Consider the following 21766-nt stretch of genomic DNA (forward strand, 5'->3'; position numbering starts at 1 on the left):
GTTTATTTGGACCAGGTCCTAATCTCAATGCTTGTCATATATGAAACCAGAGTACAAAGATGAAACCTTGGAACATGATGTTGAATTTTAATTTTAGCAAATTAAAATATCACAAAAACATACCTACATGTCATAAATAAGTGTGTCTCTTCACACGGGCCATGAGGATTTTGCCCATAGTGTGTTGCATAGCCATGCAAGTTCTCGCTAACATATCTGCTGCTATTGTTCTGTTGATACAAGTCTTATTGATGCAGTTATCAAAGCAGTAAGGCTTCCTAATTTACTGTCTTTCCTAGACTTCAGACTTCACATAAACACAACTTGGATTAAGTTTTAATTAATTTCTAATGCCTTAATAAACATTTGGTACTTTTAGAATAGAAGAGAGTTGTCTTAAAATGTAAAATATGGCGCCCAAGTCCAGAGTTCAAGCCCCACGACCGACCAAAAAAAATTTAAAAAAATGTAAAATATGGTCAATCATCATGGCTTCTAATGATGACAAGAGTAATCCACTGATTGTTTTATTTTTTTTAATTGCTTGTTTGTTTGTTGCAGTGCTGGGGATTGAATCCATGGCCTTGCACATAATAGACAAGCACTACATTTGAGCCATACTACCAGTCCTTCATTTTGTTTTATAAAGATAGGATTTTGTTAACTTTGCTTGGGCTGGCCTCAAACTCTCAATTCTCTTGCTCCAGCCTTCTGTGTATATAAAATTACATGTAAATTCTATCATACCCAGTTTAAAATTAAAAAAAAAAAACCCACCTCTTTTCTCACTAGTGGGGATTGATCCCAGAGCCTTGCACATGTTAGGCTTGAACCATACCCACAGACCAATCAACTGTTGAGCTAAGATGATTTTTTATGTAAGTATGTTTATCTAGTGATGCAGAATTTTCTAGATATTCTTATTTAATCAAAATGTTTAAATGTATAATTTTAGAGCAATAATATTGAGACATTCCACTTACTTATAACCCCATGCAGTTATTCCTAATATGAGAGCCAGCACTAAAATGGTGCCAGCAATTATCCCTATTATGATATTAGTGCCAGCAACACCTGCAAAGGAAAAAATAAGCAAGATCAAATATTTAAAACTCTTTCAGAACCTTTTCTTCAGCTGTGTAATCATTAAACTAGCATTGTTTGTTTTAAAAACACGAATATTTTTCAAAGAAAAGAAAAATCAACTAATTGTCTTTTTCCCGCTATAAGACATTTTTTAATTTTTTTATCTTTAAGTAGTTGTACAAAGAATATGAATACAATAAATCTTGATCAATGTCAACCCTTTCATCAAATTATTTTTTGCATAAGTTCAATTTTAATTTCTGCCCAGGTGCATTTTGCACAGTTGTATTTTCTGGTTTTGAGAAAATATGATGCCTTCAAATAAAATCAGGAAAAGCAATGATACAAAGAAAACAGAACCATTTAGAGAAGAATAAAAAAACGTAAGTTTCTTTTGACTTACCTTTTTGTCAAAAACTCTACATGAAAAAAAATCTTTAAAGTAGGACATAATAAGGCTCAGTCAGTGGATTTAGTATGGCAAATAACCACAATTTAATGAAAAATAATCAGTGTCACTAGATAAATTCCAGTTGTATCCTCCTTTTTATGTAGATACAATTTATTTTGAGTTATCATAAAATTAACCCAAATAAAAATGTCCACAGTGCTTTTTTTCTCTTTCCTTTCACATAAAGATGATATAATGATGTAAAACAAAGAACCTACCATTGCCAGACAGGATGATACCAGCATTTCCATCATCCTTGTGAGGGAAGTAAGTGTTGCAGTCTGCTCCAATCCAGTCCCTGTTACATACACACTTCAATTCATTACTGCAAACCTGAAATGCAATCAAGTTAGAGTAACTGTCAAGTCTCTGTTAGAGAGACATGAAAAAGTCAACATTTATTTCTAAGCATTACATGGCTAGTAGTTGATGATAGTGAAAAAAGTATTAGCACTTTTTTCTCAATACTAAATACTCGTGAACCTAAAAATACATTTATCTCAAGATTTAACCAATGACCTACAAGGGAACATAACTTTGGTAACAAGGGAATTAATCTGTGTCTAAAAAAATGAATTTATTATTTTGAATTTTATTAACATATGTTATGAAATTTAAAAATTAAACAGAAATAATATATTGATCAATCATCTAATACAAAGGCTTTTGTTTTACTTTGGAAGAAATCTTTATGCCAAAAATATTATTTTTTAGGAAGTAGAACAAGACCAAAGGAAGTCCAAGAAAGACATAGGAAGAAGGTCCAGTGTTTTACAGTTGACTGAAAGGAAAAGTCTGAAAGCCACAGCCCTCACAACTCAATCCAGGCCATAGAAAGTAGTTATACCTCAAGGTCATAGCAACTAATTACTCTCACAAATAAAACAGAAAAAGAATTCACATAAAATATTCTTTTCAAATATAGGACGATAATATATCTCTATTAATCTAAGCAATATCCACACCTGCATCTTATAATTCGAAACAAATGAGTGGAGAGGGAGTGGGAGAGGGTACAGGTAGGTTTTCATATGTACAAGTGCTCCCAGTCAGATTTGCTCTGCAGGGTGTTTCAATCTTAAGTTTCCTAGAAGGCACCATATATCCGAATCTTAATGTGCCTATAGAATAGCTCCATTTAGAGCTACAGGTTAAACATTATGCAACAAGAGATTTAAGTTTAAAGTCAAAAGGCCTAGATTTGAAATATCTCCATTTCATTACTGACGTACTAAGGTTTTACCCAGCCCCTTGGCTTCTCCAAACATCAATTTTCATATCATTTGATAGTGCCAGCGAGTTAGTGACAAGGACAGGGGACTGTCTGCTAATTAATGATAGCATGGCTAACTTTTATTGAACATTCACTCTGTGTCCCAGACAATGTTCTAAGTGCATTAGAAGCATTAGCTAATACCAATCTATAGAACAGTCACTAGTATCATCTTCATTTTACAGAAAAGGAACTGTATCTGGGTTCTAGTGGCTCAAACCTATAATCCTAGCTACTCAAAAGGCTAAGATATGGAGGATCAAAATTTGAAGCCAAATGAGGCAAAAAGTCTGTGAGACTCCACCCAATTAAATAGCTGAAAAGTGTGTCTCAAAGTAGTAGAATACCAGCTCTTAGTAAGAAAGCCAAGCAAGTGAGCTCAAGCCTCTGTGTTTAAGCCCTGGATTCGGCAGCAAAACTGATTCATAAAAGAGCTTATTGTCAGTCACCTACCTACTAAGAAGCAGACCTGAGACTCAAAGTCATCTGATTCTAAATCTACACCCAACTGTATGATGTATAGCATATAAAGGAGATTCACTGTACTTCTTGTCCTTTAAATATAGTTGATCTACTATAAGTTAAAATTACATAGGATAAAATTATTATGCATAATTATTATAAATTACTTGGGTGCTATTTATCACCTGGCTGTACTCGCATCTGTCACTCTTTTACTAACTCCTTAAACTAATAGTTACTAGAAAAACCATCTATTCTCTGCAGTACATATTCCAATTTTTATGAGTAAAATATGATAATTCATTCACATTATTGATCAAAAATAATTCCATTACTCTTTTCCATTGCCCCCACAAAAAGTGTTTTCTGACCCCCACAGTACAGGAGCAGAGCTATTTAACTTATATGTTCTCTTTATCATGTGTCATAAAATTCCTATCTTTTAGCAATTAACTGACAGTTCTTTCTCTATATATATTCTTGACATATCCCTCAAGAATATTACATGAAATGACCAGGATTTCAAGCCCATAATCGCAAAATGTGTCTCCTTTACCTTAACTGGATAATACAATTCAGTCACACAAAGAATTTAGAATGACAGTAGGAAAAAAAAAAACAAACAAACATAGCACATGCATAAAGAAAAAGAACCAGGAAAGTGTCAGTATTGGATTTCCTAACTGAAAATAACAAAAAATTTGTCACCAGTAGAGGATGAATCTTTAACCTACAAACTTATTTACATGGAACGTATATTATCTGATACATAACTGGAAGAAAAAAATTAAAAATGCATCAAATGCCAGTTTTTCCCCGTGATTATTCTGTTCTAATGTTTAGGTTTTATTCTCTATGAGTAATGGTTATTTATGATCTGTTCTCATTGGTCAGTGATAAGACAACAACAGTAGTTAAATGTGGTTAACACCTATTATTTTACTCTCTTAAAACCTCCATTGCAGTTTAATTCACATTATTAGTTCACTTGTAGAAAACTAGCATTATATGAGATCATATTAAAAAAAGAATTCATTAAGGAAAATTATATTCTCCTTATTTTTACTTTCTCAGATTACACAACAAAAATAATCAAACAGCTATGATAAAATCAATGCTCACATACCAAACAAAAACCTGAATACTACTGTTTTCTATAATTAGGGAAATAAGCATTGTAGGATTGAAGACAAAAGAAACAAATGGTTCCAATGATGAAATCATGAATACTTACTCCATTCCCTGAACAAACAGTTCCTTCTTTATTGCTTAAGCAAGTACTGAAGTTGAAAGAGGCCACAGGAAGACATCTGCGCTCTAAGCACATCATCTGAGGACCGCAGGGAGTCCCGTCTTCCACATAGCCAATATCTCCATCTTCTTCGAGCTTAACATGCCCACCACTAAATATAAATTGGGATTGAAAGCAGATGGGATTCCATTTATTCATTCATCTTGAGAATATGCTCAAAAACTAAAGAATGGGGAAAGACCATTTCATCTATTTTCTAGTTATTATTTAGTAAAATCCAGTAATGTGAGCATGTCCAACTCTCAACTGGAGAAAGCAATTAAATTGTTTATCTAATTCTTTTTTAATTTAAATTTTGTTGTAAAGATGATGTACAGAAGGGGTTACAGTTACATAAATCAGGTAATGAACAAGGTTATCCCCTCCTTCATTCCCCCTCCCCCGCTTTTTCCCCTCCTGACCACCCATCTAAGTTGTAAGGTTCATCTCCAACATAGTCTGTCTAGTGAGTATCACTGTTGAGTTGGTTCACGCTTTGTCTAATTCTTTTTAACAAAATTAATATAGTTTGAGGTTTAAACCTAATCATTTGATGCTATGTATAAGTCTATTAGGTTGTATTTAGTAGAATTTGGTTTAATAATTAAGTTTCCCATGAGTCTTAAGCTACCTTTAATTCTTATGTCTCTACTTTCCACATGTATTTCAAATGAAGATGAAAATAGCTTTAGTTTCCCCCAAACCTTGAATATCTACCAATTCTATTTGAGTATAACTGAACTATTATATAGATTCAATATAGCAACCTCAAATTTTTTAGGATTAAGCAAAATCAGGATAAGAATTGAAATCTTATATTAATAATCAGTTTATCATATATGATACCAAGTCAATACTAACATAACACTTTTTAGTCTTTTTGATTATTTTTATAAAAATTATGCATTTATGTAGAGTCAAATATAAATTGTTCACCAATAGATCATTCTTATGATATACTGAGTCTGCACAACTAATATATTTATATTTAAATTATGGCTCTCATTGATTTAGCTTTATGTGCTATCAATTGACTTCTATATAGGAAACTTGATCATTTATCTTTTTCTCTGTCCTCACTGAAGACACATTTTCCTCTTTTCCTTACTCTTTTATCATAATTTTATTTAATCAATAGATCAATTAAAGAAATGGACATTGTTATTAACTACATAAATTATTCAGTTGAATGAAATGGTGCTGTCATGATAAAACTCTGGGTTTTTATACTACTTTTTGTTTGCCCTTAGTCTTGTATTTGCTTGCAGTTTCTTTGCTTACTTTTCTAAGAATTTATCACCATTAATTCAAAACTAATCCAAAATCTCCATTGGCTATCAAATCTCCACTGATAATATATCTGAGGCTAAGCTGGAGTTTCTGACCTGTTTTGCTTTTTAAAAAAAAAAACACCCTGACACAGAGCTATAAATCTTAGCTTCTCCTCATTATTAATTTGAGGATTACACTGTCTACATATGTATCTTGTTCCTTATCTCCTTTGCCTTTCTATTCTTTGGTTTACTCTTCCATTTTTTGTGGAGTCTAAATCTAGTAGCTTTCTCAGAAAGAATGTAGGAGGACAAATTTTGGAAATATTTACACATTAACAATGTCTTTAAATATTCTTACTAATTTCAAGCTAGAGCTGATATTTTCTACAATATTCTAATTTTTAAATAATTATATCTATTTTCTTCTGATTCCCAGGGGTCTTGTTATTAAGTTTTAAACCATTTTTAATTCCTGTGCCTTTAGTTTTTTATTCTCTGTGAAAACTTTTGGGATTCTTTTCTTTAAGATGTTACTTTTGTCTCCATTTTGTATTTTTCATGAATATCTGAATTCTTTTTTTTTCTTTTTTATTGTGAAAATACTGTACAGAGGGGTTACAATTACATGGGCAAGATATCAAGCATTGTAGCCTCCTCCTTTGTTTCCCCTTCCCATCCCCCCACTCTCTCACCCAACCCTCCTCCCCCCCCCCCCCACCAAAGTTGTAAAGTTCGTTTTCGACATAACAACTTGTATGTCTCATTATTGTAATGGGTCCACCTGTATCCCTATTTAAATGATTTGTTTTTTCCCTTCCCTTCCACAAAAAAAGATCTATTTAGTCAGTTTGATGGGATTAGATTGAGAAAGGGACCAAAGTAGATGCAGACATTTAACTCAGTGACTTTACCTAGAAGTGAGCATTTCCTTAAAAAGAAGGAAATGTACACTACCCTATAGGATTTTACTGAATAACATATCATATCCACAACTACTTAATATACTACATTCAGCTAATGCTCACTGTCTTTTATCTCTTTCCCACTAGGATTTATTCAATTATCTCAAAGTGATTGAGTACCTACTACTTCAGCTTACTAGCATGCACATGAACTGAAAGCAGTAGTCCTAAGCTGCATTTCTGGAAAGACAGATGACTGAATTTCTCAGTAACAGTTAGGTAATTACCTGCAGTTTAATGTTCTTCCCTGCTGCACAACTAAAGTGGATGTGATTTCACCATCCAGTTCTCCGAGCCTTGGGATATTTCCAATATTGGTACACAAGAGGAAACCACAAAGCACATCCCTGTGTTAAAAAGAGTATCAATTATCTCCCATCTCCTCTTTCTCCAAAGATATAACAATCCACAGACATCTGGAATGACAATTATCTCTCATTTTAGAATGAGTTTCCATCAACTACATCACTTAATAATATGCCAAGCAAAATTAAATAGATGAAAACTCAGTTTTAGTTTGTTCCCTGCTCTGAAAAGCGTCTTCTCTGAAACTCTTACTGGTGCAGCTAAGTCCCAGTGGTTTTAGTTTTTCCTTTATTGCTGGTTAGTTCAAGTAAAGAAAAGTAATGTATCAGATAAAAACCTTTCTATCAGAATCTCTTTGCCTGTAATACTTTGCTTTCTTAGTATTTGAGAAAGGAATGAATGATATCTGGAAGAGTATTCTTTTATAAGATAGATAATTCTACAACTCGTCTCCTAGAATAAAATGTTATACATTGCTTATATTGAATAGATTCTGAACTTCAAAGACTCACTACCCCTTTAAAGATGTATTGTTTTCCTTACTATTGTATATGATTCTAATTTGATTTGTAAAGAATTTTTACTGGTAGTAAATATTACATTATATATCCTTTATTTCAAATACGTTTTAATTACTGATAGGTAATAATAAACATATTTTAAGGTATATTATAAAAACTGACTAGCAGACTAGCAAGATTATATATGGACATACCAGACTAATAAATAGATAAAAGATTCAGTATTTATTACCAATGTAAATATATATTAATTCACTTCTTAAAGATTAATTTCAAAATATATCATTTTCATATTTCATGAACAAAAATGTTTTTCCAAATAGAAGAGGTATTTATTCAAAATTTTTTGTAGTTGCACTTATATAAATAAACCTTTCTTAGTAATTTAGAATATATAAGTAAAACTGAACAAGATCTTTATGCTCAAGGAGATCATACTCTAGATGAGAAGAAAAATTGCACCTTTAAACTATTATGAAATAAAGGGAACATGACCAGAAGACTATCACAAGAGCCTGTGGGAGTTCAAAACAATGATATGATTTATTTCTAGAGTCAATCAAGAAATCACTTTATAAAGGGTTTTCTAACTAGGCTTTGAGAATGAGTACATTTTTCCTGGTGGCGGTGTGTGTCAAGGCTGTATCTGAGGAATGAATGGCAAAAAAAATAGTTTTGAAGGTAGGACAATAATGTACAGATTAGGAAAAGTAAGATTTGTTAGACTGTGAAACTGAAAAGAAAATTTTGAAGTACGTAGTTTGGCACAAATCATGGAAGAGATGCTAAGCTAAGATTCCTAAAATTTTATTTGTGTCACTGACATTCAGCAATGATTAAGAGAGGGTTCTAAAATCAGACTGCTTTAATATCATTTTTATCACATCTTAGTTACAGTGAGTTTGTGTAAATTCATTGACTGTATCGCCATTTCTTCATCCAAAAAATGAGAAGACTTCCAAAAAGATGAAGTATCCAAGTTTACTCAAGTCTTGATAAACTGAGCACAGGGTATACTCAATGAATGTTGAGTGAAACTAATGAAAGCTAAAGGCCTGGCACTGGTAGTTTATGCTTATAATCCTAGCAACTCAGGAGGCTGAGATCTAAGGACCGTGGTTCGATGCCAGCCAGGGCAGGAAAGTCTGAGAGGCTCCTGTCTCCAATTAATCACAGAAAAAGCTGGAAGTGGCACTGTGGCTTAAGTGGTAGAGTGCTAGCCTTGAGCAAAAATTTAGAAAATAAAAAAATTTAAAAAGAACATCAGGGAGAGCACCCAAGCCACAGGATCAGCTAAATAAATAAATAAATAAATAAATAGTTACAGAATTGGCCAAATCAAAATGACTCAGAAGATTATTCTGATGGAAGTATGCTAGAGACTGGTAGCAAACAAAAAACTACTATTAAACTAATAAACTAATATCAGTAGGGTAATGGCAAAAAGAATGAAAATAAAAGAGACTGATTAAAGATAGGTGATGTTGGGCATGATGGCACAAACCTGGAATTCTAGCACTTGGGATGCTGAGGCAGGAGAATCTCAAATTTGAATCCAGCTTGGGCTATGTATCAAGACCATTGCAAAATTAAATGAGTTAAATGAATGATGGAAGGAATGGAATGGTGGGGTAATAAAAGTGAAGAGTGACCATAATTCAGCATCTGGAAAATGTACAAATATTCTGAGGCTTCTACTCAGGAGAACAAATCACAGATCTTCGGTAAGAACAAGGGCTAGATGGAATAACAGGGCCAACTGATTTTTTTTAATAGCAGAGAATGTATTCTGGTGGCTTTAATGTTCACAATTTTTGAGTTGCGGGAAGCTGTTCTCTACATGAGAAAGTTATACATTTTGAAAGTTATATATTTGTTTTGTAAATATATAATTTTCTTTGGTTGGTTGTGGGGCTTGAATCCTAGGCCTGGGTGCTGTCCCTGAGCTCTTCAGCTCAAGGCTTCCAGTTTTCTGGTGGTTAATTGGAGATAAAGAGTCTCACAGACTTACCTGCCTGGGCTGGTTTTGAACTGTGATCCGCAGATCTCAGCCTCCTGAGTAGCCACAGGCACCCAGCCAAATACAAAACTTTTGTTATATATAAATTTCCAAATATATAACAGCTTGACCTTAGGAGAGAGGTCAAGTACATGTCAAGGTTGGAGCCCTGGGAATATATGCAGGTGCAGGTAGGATCATTCTTTGTTGACTACAGAAAACAAGAACATACTGGTCACTCAAAATTTACACTTGTGATTGACTGAGGCATGAACTCTGGGCTAAGCATCGAGTGGCCTCACCGCTTGTTGCATTGTATCCATGTGTCTTTGTCCTTCCCACAGTTACCCTTCTCAGTCCCCTCGATATTCAGTTTCTCATAGCAGTATTTGTCTGATGCTGTCACCTCTGAAGCAGAAGAAAATTTTCTGTCAACATTGGAGGTAACATGCTTTTCAAAAGGTTTGCAATTGAGGAAAACTGCAATTTAAGGACTCTCTTTTTTCTTCTTTCTAACCACAGTGTTTAAAACCAAAACATGTACTGATGGCTTACAAAATTCTCTTTCTTATCTCATAAACATTCATGATGGGTCAGGTACATTTTTCATGGCTGTTCATTTGGCAAACAAATATATTTAGGTCTCTAATGTGATTTAGGCTATATATTATCATAGAAATCAGGATTTAGCTAAAATAGGGATGATGCTATTAAAAGCTCCTTGAGTGGGCTTTAATCTCAGTGCTCAGAAAACTTCACTAACCAAGGCAAGTATACAATATGGCTGGATTCAAGAAACACTCGTATAATTTCTATTTTGCCTACTAATTCTTAAAAGCTAACAAGAACAACTTCATTTTGCATTTAGCTAAGATAGAATCCATGGTAAATGTCTGAAAGACAAATAACATTTTAAAGGATGCCCTAATATTGGTCAAGTTTTGATCTTTTCTGAGGCCAGGGTTGGTTGATAGAGCTAAGAGTTACAAGAAAATGACCTTAGTAAACTAACCAAAGAAAACAGTTGGAACCAAGTGAACATTCCAAAAAATTTGATATCTGAAATGCTCCAAAATCCAAAACTTTTGAACACCAGTGTGATGCCACAAGTGGAAAATTCCACACCTGATCTCATGTGATCAGTCACAGTCAAAATGCACTTGCATTAAAAGTAGTATACATAACTACCTTCAGGCCATGTGCATAAGGTTTACATGACATATAAAGGAATTTTGTATTTAGACTTGAGTTTCATCCTTACTTGTTTCACTATCTATACTTCAAATATCCTCAAATAACTAAAAATTCAAAATACCTCTAGCACCAAGCATATTCAACTTCTATATATTAAACTACAATGAATTATTGGTAGCTTCATTTCTTCTTAGTTTTATCAAATGGAAGGAATAAAAACCATATCTCTTTGCTAAAAGTACAAGCTTGTATAGCTAATTTTCTTCCCCATCTCAATAGTTACAGATCAAGATAGCATGTATTTCCTGTCCTAAAAAATTACAGCCAGGACACATTACATGTAAGGATTATTGTTATCTTATAATTTTTCCCTAATACAAAATACCTTCTAAAACAGTTTAGGATTATCCAGGCATGATGATGCATATCTGCAATCCCAGCACAAAAGAGGCTGGGGCAGAAGGGTTAAGAGTTTGAGACCAATGTGGGCTGTATTATTAGACAGCGTCTCAGAAAAGAAAAAAACTTTTTGCCAATATTTCTGGGAAAAAATATCAATATGTTATAATTTAAATATTATTTAAATGAGTGATATATATTTTTGACAAGCAATAACATTAACATTTCTTTCTGGAAAAGAAAAACTACCTCAACAAGTCATCTGTTAGTAGAAAAGACAACTAGAGGTTAAGAAAGAAAATGGTTGTGGAGGCAAAGCAACTCTCACTAAAATGCTGAGGTTTAAGTGAAGGATTCCCCGCCCCCACCTCCATCCTTCCCATATGGCTAGGCAAGTTTATCATGTGGCACACAGCGGAGGAGCTAAAATCAGGTTTATTCTATTCGCCAAGCTATGTAGCCTGGCCTGGGTTTCACCTGCCTGGCAGCAAAGGAATTTTCTGTCTCATCCACAGGCACTGCCAACTGGCCAAGAAGTGTGGGGCTGTGTCCTCTCCAAGGACTCAAATTTCCAGAAAAATGCCCCAGCTAAGACTTATGGTAGCTGTGAGAAGCCTCTAGACACAAATTTACTTCCAATCCATCTGCCCTTATGAAATCTACTGAACACCTTCTTTAAAAATAATCAAGCCACACTATTTACTTACTTTGCCCCCAGATGTATTTGCATTGTCTGTCCCTGGTTTTGCATCTTCCTCCAAAGCAAATTCCCTAAAATGGAAAAACAAATACCCAGGAATGGTTCAGTAAGTGCCTATGGCAGACAACTCAAAAAGACAGAATGACTGGTTAAAAAATAAATGGGTTAGAGAAGGATGTGTGTGGATGAGGGAAAAATGACAGAAGGAGTGAATCTGATCTGCCCATGTGGTCATGTCAAAATGAACCCCCTCCCCCCATACAACTAATTGATGCTAATGGAATTGTGGGAAAACAGGTAAATAATATTAAATATATTGTAAGGGTCTTTTATCTTCAGAATTGATTATGAAACATTTAAACTGTTCTTCGCAGGTTGATAACATTCCAGAATTTCTCTCATTCTCACAGGAAAAATCTACAGAATAAAGTGATGTTCCTACCTGAACACCATCACATGAGGATCCATCCATCTTATGAATATTAGGAGCACACTAAGGAAAGAGAACAAGCTATAAACCAGCCAAATATAGAACAAAATATCAGGATGAGCTAACAAGGATCTCTTTAAGGATCTGATTCTTAAAATTATGTCTGATAATACACCTAGTCCCTTTAACTATCTATAAATCAAAACAGAAAATCCACAGACAGGAAGAGGAAAAAGTAGTTCATGTCCTTTCCCCTAAAATTATGAATATACTCAAGGCAAAATATTTACTACATAGCAGCAAATGAAAAATACTGACCACAATAGTCTCAGTGAATGATATGCTTAAGAGCATCTGCTTCGTGATACATCAGTCATCAAAGCAAGAAAAAAAATGAGCACAAAGTCAAGGCAAGGGTTCTGACCATGAAGCCATAGTACAATGTCCTCCTTGTTTACCATGAGAAATAAAATACCCCTTTCATTAAAAAATGACTCTCCATTGTCATAGTGGCTCAGGCCTATAATACCAGCTAATCAAGAGGCATATATAGGAAGGATCACTGTTTAAGGTGAGCCTAGGCAAGAAAGAACCCATCTTATCAAAAAAAAAAAAAAGCACATCAACAGGAGCAAGAATAAGAACCACATGGTTATCTCAATAGACGCAGAAAAAGCATTCGACAAGATCCAACACCCCTTTATGATGAAGGTTTTGGAAAAATTTGGAATCCATGGAACATTCCTCAATACAATAAAGGCTGTATATGACAAACCTACAGCCAGCATTATACTCAATGGTGAAAAACTAAAGCCATTTCCTCTTAACTCAGGAACAAGACAAGGATGCCCATTCTCTCCACTTCTCTTCAATCTAGTATTAGAATGCCTAGCTACAGCAATAAGACAAGATGCAGACATAAAGGGGATCCAAATAGGGAAAGAAGAAATAAAACTCTCCCTCTTTGCAGATGACATGATCTTGTATTTAAAGAATCCCATAGACTCCACTCCCAAATTACTCAAGCTGATTCAAAACTTTGGCAAAGTAGCAGGTTATAAAATTAACCCCCAAAAATCAATGGCTTTTCTGTATGCCAACAATGAGAAAAGTGTGGCTGAAATTAGGAAAGCAACTCCATTTGTAATAGCCCCACAAAAAATAAAATACCTAGGAATTAACTTAACTAAAGAAGTGAAGGACCTCTATGATGAAAACTTTAAAATCTTGAAAAAGGAAATCAACACAGAACTTAAAAAATGGCAAAACCTCCCATGCTCCTGGATTGGAAAGATTAACATTGTGAAAATGGCAATACTTCCCAAGGCTATCTACAAATTCAACGCAATACCTATCCAAATTCCAACCTCATTCTTCAAGGAAATAGAAGAGGCAATCCAAAAATTCATATGGAACAATAAAAGATCCCGAATAGCAAAAACGCTCCTGAATGGAAAGAACACTGCTGGAGGAATATCAATACCAAACTTCAAACTCTACTATAAAGCCATAGTAATCAAAACAGCTTGGTATTGGCATAAGAACAGACCTCAGGACCAATGGAATAGAATTGAAAACCCAGAAATGAACCTACAGACCTATAGCCATCTAATCTTCGATAAGGGAGCTAAAACAATAGAATGGAAGAAAGACAACCTCTTCAGTAAATGGTGCTGGCAAAATTGGTTAACTACATGTAGAAAACTTAAGCTAGATCCTTATATGTCACCCTGCACCAGAATCAACTCCAAATGGATCAAAGACCTTGAACTCAAAGCAGACACTCTGAAAACATTACAGGATGGAATAGGAGAAACCCTAGGTCTCCTTGGCTCAGGCCGAAATTTTCTGAATAGAGACCCGGAAACACAACAAATCAAAGAAAGGTTGGACAAATGGGATTGCATAAAGTTGCAGAGCTTCTGCAGGGCAAATGACATAGCTAGCAAGATCAATAGAAAGCCCACGGATTGGGAGAAGATCTTTACTAGCCATACAACGGACAAGGGTCTCATATCTAAAATATACTTGGAACTCAAAAAATTAAACCCCCCAACAACAAATCCTCAAAGAAACAACTGCCCAATAAATAAGTGGGCGAAAGACTTAAAGAGAAACTTCTCTGAAGAAGAAAGAAGGATGGCCAATAGACACATGAAGAAATGTTCAACATCCCTAGCCATAAAAGAAATGCAAATCAAAACAACATTGAGATATCACCTCACTCCAGTTAGAACGGCAAAAATCAAGAACTCTAACAACAACAGATGCTGGAGGGGATGTGGACAGAAAGGAACCTTACTTCATTGTTGGTGGGAATGTAAACTTGTTCAACCACTTTGGAAAGCAGTATGGAGGTTCCTCAAAAGACTCCACATAGAGCTCCCCTATGACCCAGCAATCCCACTTTTGGGCATTTACCCTAATGTTTACAAACAAGACCACACTAAAGCTACCAGCACAACTATGTTTATTGCAGCCTTATTTACCATAGCTAAGATATGGAACCAACCCAGATGCCCCTCAGTAGATGAATGGATCAAGAAAATGTGGTATATATACACAATGGAATTCTATGCCTCCATCAGAAAGAATGACATTTCCCCATTTGTTAGGAAATGGAAAAACTTGGAAAAAATTATATTAAGTGAAGTAAGCCAGGCCCAAAGAAACGTAGGTCCCATGGTTTCCCTTATTTGTAATATCTAGTATATGTATGAGTCAAGCGGAAAAGGTCAGATAATGTGATGTCAGGAAAATGAACCCTTAGATGTGTATTTTAATGTTTTTTTTCTTTCATGCATGTGTTTCTAACACATTTATAAGATTATCTCTTTGTTGCTTTGTATGTCCCTCCTCCACAGTATAACCCCTGCTTTCACTATATTTGATGTCAGTATAACTTGTGGAGGAGATGGGGAAAAACCAGTTGTTTAAGGATACAGGTGGACCTGTTGCAACAATGAGAAGTACAAGTTGTCATGTCCAAAACGAACTTTACAACGTTGGTGGGGGGGGGGGGGGATGGAGAAGGATTGGGATTGGGGGGGAGGGGGGAGGCTGGGAAGGGATGTGAAGGATAAACAAAGGAGGAGGCTGCAATGCTTGGTAAGAAATGTACGCATTATCCTGCCCATGTAACTGTAACTCCTCTGTACAGTATGTTCACAAATAAAATTAAATTAAATTAAAAAAAAAAGCCAGACATTATATTGCATATCAGTAATTTCATCTATACAAGAGACATAAGCAGGAAGATCCAGTCTAGGCCTGGCTAGCTCCATTCTCACCCCAAAGGGAAAAAAAAAAAAAGTGAAACCTTATTTTAAAAAATAACTAAAGCAAAATCTGAGCTAAGGGTGTGGCTCAGGAGGTAGAGTGTTTGCACAGCAAGCTTAAAGTCCTAAATTCAAACCCCAGTACTACTCAGATGTAAATGGCGTAATAGAAAGAAAAGAGGTGGCATTGAGGTTGTAAATACCATTGTTCAAGAGACTAAATATGCAACTAGAAAATGTTGTGAAGGAAAACTCATTAAGTGTAATGCCTTAGAGGAAATGATATATATCTCCAAGTGTCTCAGAGACTTCCTGATATTCAAAGAAGAAAGGGTAAGAACTAGGTGGTTCAAACCTGCAATCCTAGTTACTTGGAGGCTGGGTTTGGAAGAATTCTATTTTGAGGCCAGCTAGGGCAAAAAAAAAAAAAAAAAAAAGGTGAGCAGCCCCCATCTCAAGCCATAGCTGGACATGTTGATGCATGCTTGTTATCTCAAACTAAAGAAGAGGCTGAGATTTGAAGGACTACAGTTCTAGGCCAGCCTGTGGGAGGGGGGGAGGGGTTTGACTCACAAACTTTGGTTCATGCCTGTCATTCTAGCCTAAAGCAGGCAGATTATAGTCTAGTTTCAAATCTACACAGGAAGCAAGACCTTATCTCAAAAATAATCAATGCAAAAAATGGGCTAGAAATGTGGCTAAGTGGTGATAATACCTAAGAAAAACACGACCATGGATTCAAATCCCAGGGCCACCAAAAAATTTAATCAATGAAAAATGAAAATATAAAAGAGAACAATGAATACGATGTTGAAAGCTAATCAAAACTTAGAAGTACGTCAATGTGAAAGTCATAGAAACAAAGCTCACTTTGTATTATAAGGTTTACAAGAGGTAAGAGCACAATTCAAACTGCTGCTGATATGTATTTTACAAACAAGTCAAATACTTTAATTTTCAATGTTTTGGTTTCAATTTACAGTATGCCAAATATTAGTTTATTTTTAATTTCCTTATGAGTTTAAAGCCAGAGTTAAGGAAGAGAAAAAGAAAATGCTTTTGAGCCAAGAGTGATGGGGCAGATCTATAATCCCATCCCTTAGGAGGCAGAGGCAGGAGGATTAAGAATTGGAGACCAGTCTGATGCATGCAGTAAATCCATGTCTAAAAAATAACAGTAAAGGGTTGGGAATATAGCATATGTATTAGTGGGAGACCATTTACCTAGAAGGCAAAAGATCCCAACCCCTAGGGGAGGAGGGGAAGGAAGCAAAGGTAGAAAGAGAAGGACAAGAAGGAAACAACTAAAGGAAGGAACAGAGAAAAGAAAATAAGTACAATATATTTAAGGTATGAATGCTGTCCTATTTTTATCAAGACAAAATTATGCTGAGCATTTTCTTACGCTTGGATTTTTAAAACTTAAATTCATGAAAAATAAAAAGATAGTGAGAGATAATGTGGAAGAGATGCATCTTATCCAGTACATTTCTCCAGCTGGGGGGAGGGTGGGGGGAGAAGAAGTCAGTGCACTAAAGGTATTCCCAGTTTTTTTTTTCTTTTTTGTATGGGATTTAGAGTGAACATTTTGTAAATTACCTGGCTTGAATTTCCTGAGCATGTTTCACGAATATCACAATCATTCACTGCTTCTCGGCACACAGTCCCCATAGGCTGAAACTAAAATAAACAAAAAAATCAATGTATAAAACTCTAGAAGGATCAAAACTCTATTTAAATGGAAGCAGAATGAAAAGTATTTGAATAGGAATCTTAAACCATGTTAAGATGATAGCCTTATGGTAGCAAAAGCTACCATTATTGAACAAGTGCTGCTTTAATCGTTTTAAGCAACAGCTTCTCACGCATGTCCCAAGAAAGGTTTATAGACATCACACGAGAGTCTTACCATCTCCTGCTACAGTAGGGCAGTACTTGAGAGAAGAAGCCACAAGATGACAAGTTAGTCCAAGTGCTGGCAATTCCATATGTTGTTTCTGCAGTACTGTCTTGTTTAGCTTTGTTTCTGGAGGGCCTAGAACTTGCTAGGCTAGCAGTCCACTGCTGCTGATGTGCCAAATCCTAATCCTATAAATCTTCCTACTGATTAACCTTGGGATTTAGGACTTAACTTCATTCTTATTGATACCTTTACCACACAGTACTTTTTCCTCTTATCTGTGAAGCATTCAAAAGTTACATTTTGGGATAATTTATAAAAGTTAGCTTTTCTAGAACTATTTCCTCCCAAGCTTTCTCTACCCTTCTCCCCACCTCATCTTACATACATTCAAATCTTAGTCTTTGACTCTATTCGAGTATCTCTATTATTTATGCCCAGTGATAGGGCTTTAGGGGTTTTGTGTCCATTTCTTTGTTTTTGATCGCCACAAATACCTCTTGTATGTATACAGTTGTATTACAATTTTAAACCTCATGGTATTTATAAATTAGAGTATTCATTGTGACAAAATAGAATAGTACCATGTTCCTCTTTCTTCTTTCCTTTATCTCTCTTCAAAATGCTGACATTTGGGGCTGGACCAATCTATACTTTGTCTCTGCTCACACAAATGCACACAGTAGTGGGCTCACTCTCACACACACACACACACACACACAATATACATTTATTGTATGTAAATTTCTTTCCTCATAATCCTCTAGGTACTTGAATCTCCTGTTGCCCTCATGTGTAAACTTTGCTAACTCCTTAGAATTTGAAAAGTTATATTTTAAAAGATCTGAGTAAGATGTGTATTCATTCATTCATTCATTCAAGTATTTTCTAAGCATTTACATTATGCCATGTGCTATTTGAGTCCATGAAGACTCAGTGGAGAACAAACACAAGAATCCTACTCACAAGCAATTCGCATTTTGATGGAGATAAATGGACCCTGAAAATAAAATAAATGAGCAAAATAATTTCTTTTTCTTTTTCTTTTCTTTTTTTTTCTTTTGGTCAGTCATGGGGCTTGAACTCTGGGCCTGGGCGCTGTCCCTCATCAATTCAGTTCAAGGCCAGCACACTACTTGAACCACAGTACCACTTCCAGTTTTCTGGTGGTTAATTGGAGATAAGAGTTTCATGGAATTTCCTGCCTGGGCTGACTTTGAACTGTGATCCTCAGGTCTCAGCCTCCTGAGTAGCTAGGATTACAGGCATGAACCACCAGCACCTGGCTTAATTTCACATTTTTGATTTGAGAATATCTAAAACAAGTATCAGTAGATTTGACATAAAATTTACATGAGAGTTTAAGTTTTGAACTTTTTTAGGAAATTTGGGAAGAAAGTATGCGTATTAGGATACAGCAAGAAATAAGCTGGAGAGCACTAGCCTTGAGCTGAAGAGCTGAGGGACAGCGCTCAGGCTCAGAGTTCAGGCCCCACGACCGGACCCCCCCCCAAAAAAAAGAAATAAACTGGCCAAAAATCCTTACTAGAACTTATAATGGGAAGAAGAAAATAAGAAATAAAATTAGCTGGCTGCCTATCTTCATAAATACAATTTCATTGGAACACAACCACACACTTCTATTTCTGTATTTTCTATGGCTACCTTAAAAAGCAGAGCTGAGTAACTCAGACAGATATTTTTCTGGTAAATCAAGGGTAAAGTATTTTTTATGTAACTTTTTTTCAGAAAATATGTTAGCCTTTGGCTAATAAATATATTATTATAGATATATGTAGAAAAGAGGGATACATATAATTTCTTATCTCTTTTTTAATAAGTTTTTTTATTGTGAAAATACTATACAGAGGGGTTACAGTTACATGAGCAAGGCAATGAGTACATTTCTTAACAAGCATTGTTGCCTCCTCCTTTGTTTTCCCCCATCATCCCTTTCCTCACTTCCGCGAATACACTCCCTCCCCCCCCCCACCTAAATTGTAAAGTTCTATGTTCAACAATGTCTTGTACATCTCATTGTTACAATGAGTCAACCTGTATCCTTATTTAAACATTAATGCCCACCATCCATTCACTGCTCAGCCTCTGGCTCCCTTAGGAATCCAGGATTGGGAGTGAGGAGTAGAGGAAGTGGTGAAAATAATTGACAGACTAGTAATTTTATTTTGCAGGACAGTAACCATGTTGTTTTATTTTAATTTTAATCATTTTGAACTTGTTCTTCACCAAAGGCCTAAAGTCAAAGAAAAATGTTGTAATTGAATATGATTTACAGGAGGGAGAGCCTAAAACCACCAGATGTAAGATAAATGGTTTTAGATCCCCTACTATGTTATTTGAAGATGCTGTCAGAATAAGCAGCTACAGTAGCCAGAACGAAAGCTTTCAGAGATCTCTGCCAGTGCCTGGCTGCCTTAAAAGCTTCCAGAAGACACAGTGGTAAAGTGGAAATAGAAGAAACTGCTGCCAGCAAATCTGGGATGTAACTGCACAGCTATTCTTTCTAGCTGAGTGGGCCTTGGCAGCTCTTTAACTTCCTTGCTACTGGGATTGCTCAGTTGTAAAAATCCAAATAATAGTGTCTTTCCTAAAAGCGTGCTTGGGAATATTCTCTAAGACAATGGTCTCACTGGGGCTGTTTTGTTCCCTTGAGGAGGCATTTGGAAATGAATGGAGACAGTTTTGGTTGTCACCACTGGGAGGATTGCTTCTAGAATCTAATAAGCAGAATCCCCAGAAGTTACTAAACATTCTACCATTCCCAAGATAAACCAAACCTTCACAACAAAGAATTATTCATCCAAGAATGCCAATAGTGTAGATTGAGAAATCCACATATAAAGTGTTATAAATTAAAAGTGTTTAGCACATTCTCAGGCACAAAGTGGACACTTCGTATGACAGTTTCATCAACCACTCCTCTATAACTCATTAAAGCTGTTCAGTCAGCAAATTAACACAGAGCATGCTGGGCATATTTATTCATCCACTGGACCAATATGTATTGAGAACCTACACTAATTACTGTGTAAATGTCTCACTCTGTACACAGTGGAGATAGACATTAAGCTTCAGAAATATGAGGACTATGATATCAGAAATGATATCAAATATTATGTGAGATGATAAAACATCTGATTTCTTCAGGAAAATAAAGGAAAGGGAGGGAAGTTTCAAAATAACTGTTAGTCTTAAAGTAAAGGTATAAATTTTTGGAATTAGGTTATCAGGATGCTGTGTAATAAAGATGTAATAAAACAAAATGTGTAAAGCTACATTCTTAACTCTCATGCCAACTAAACGTGCAAGTCTTCCTCATATCCAAAGCATTTCTCTCACTTTCTCCCTTCCTCAACAGTGAATGAAAGAGGTTGTCCAAATAGAGCAACAATAAAGGAAGAATATATCATGCACTTTCTTGGCATTGAAAAGAAAGGAAATGTATTGGAAGTAACCCCCCTTGGTTTCATTTAACGCATGTGTTCTTCAGGGAGGCAGTATGAATAGGATAGCCTCTGAGGATAGCCCAGGGTTCGAGATCCACTTAATCGGTATATGATCTAGGAGAAAGTCTTTTCAGGCAGGAATGACATTAGTAACTATGCCTCATATGATTTTATAAAGATCTTGTTAGCACCTAGCATTTCATCATTTACTAGGTCTTAGACATGATTATTAGATCATATTTACACAGCCCTAATATTTTGTTTTATCACATATGTCCTTCTCTCTGTCCTTTGGTCAGAAGTCAGAATTATTTACCTTGCACTTTTTACAACAGAGACCATCACTGCATTGGGAGTCTTGGGTCAAGGTACATTTCTTACAACACTCTGCTCCTTCAAGGATGCATTCCTAAATAACACAAACAATTGCAAAACTTCAGAGTATGGCCATCATTTTTCTGAAAATATCAGTTATTTTCTAAAAGCGAATGTACAAACTCACAAAAATACTCTTCCATCCACAAATCCTATACCATTTCCAGGTACAATTCTTGCTCTCTATATGTTCGTGTATGGACCTGGAATGATACTAAGTTAACCTTAACAAATATAACAGACTACCCAAGACTTACTGCAGGGGTCCCACAGTCACACTCTTCTCCAGTTTCAATGAAGCCATTGCCACATTCCGGAGGGTCAAGAAGCTGTGGAAGGAAAACCAAAAGGGATCTAAAATGCACAAAGCACAACAGCAAAGATTTCTGATGCTCCTG

The 21766-nt window shown here is 35.4% G+C and overlaps 1 protein-coding gene across 1 annotated transcript in view; it reads right to left on the reverse strand.

Moving 5' to 3' along the window:
• Positions 1-21766, reverse strand: part of Adam22 (ADAM metallopeptidase domain 22) — a 184939-nt gene that overhangs the window by 25972 nt on the left and 137201 nt on the right. The window contains exons 16-25 of the mRNA XM_042684676.1: positions 21626-21697; positions 21310-21402; positions 17226-17306; positions 12361-12411; positions 11926-11989; positions 9928-10033; positions 7027-7146; positions 4507-4675; positions 1756-1870; positions 984-1074 (exon numbers count right to left, since the gene is read on the reverse strand). Coding sequence (XP_042540610.1) covers positions 984-1074; positions 1756-1870; positions 4507-4675; positions 7027-7146; positions 9928-10033; positions 11926-11989; positions 12361-12411; positions 17226-17306; positions 21310-21402; positions 21626-21697 — 962 coding nt within the window. The remainder of the gene's footprint in view (positions 1-983; positions 1075-1755; positions 1871-4506; positions 4676-7026; positions 7147-9927; positions 10034-11925; positions 11990-12360; positions 12412-17225; positions 17307-21309; positions 21403-21625; positions 21698-21766) is intronic.

This window comes from Dipodomys spectabilis, unplaced genomic scaffold (genome assembly GCF_019054845.1).
Source record: "Dipodomys spectabilis isolate Male_0828 unplaced genomic scaffold, ASM1905484v1 ptg000089l, whole genome shotgun sequence".
In the NCBI taxonomy this organism is placed as follows: domain Eukaryota; kingdom Metazoa; phylum Chordata; class Mammalia; order Rodentia; family Heteromyidae; genus Dipodomys; species Dipodomys spectabilis.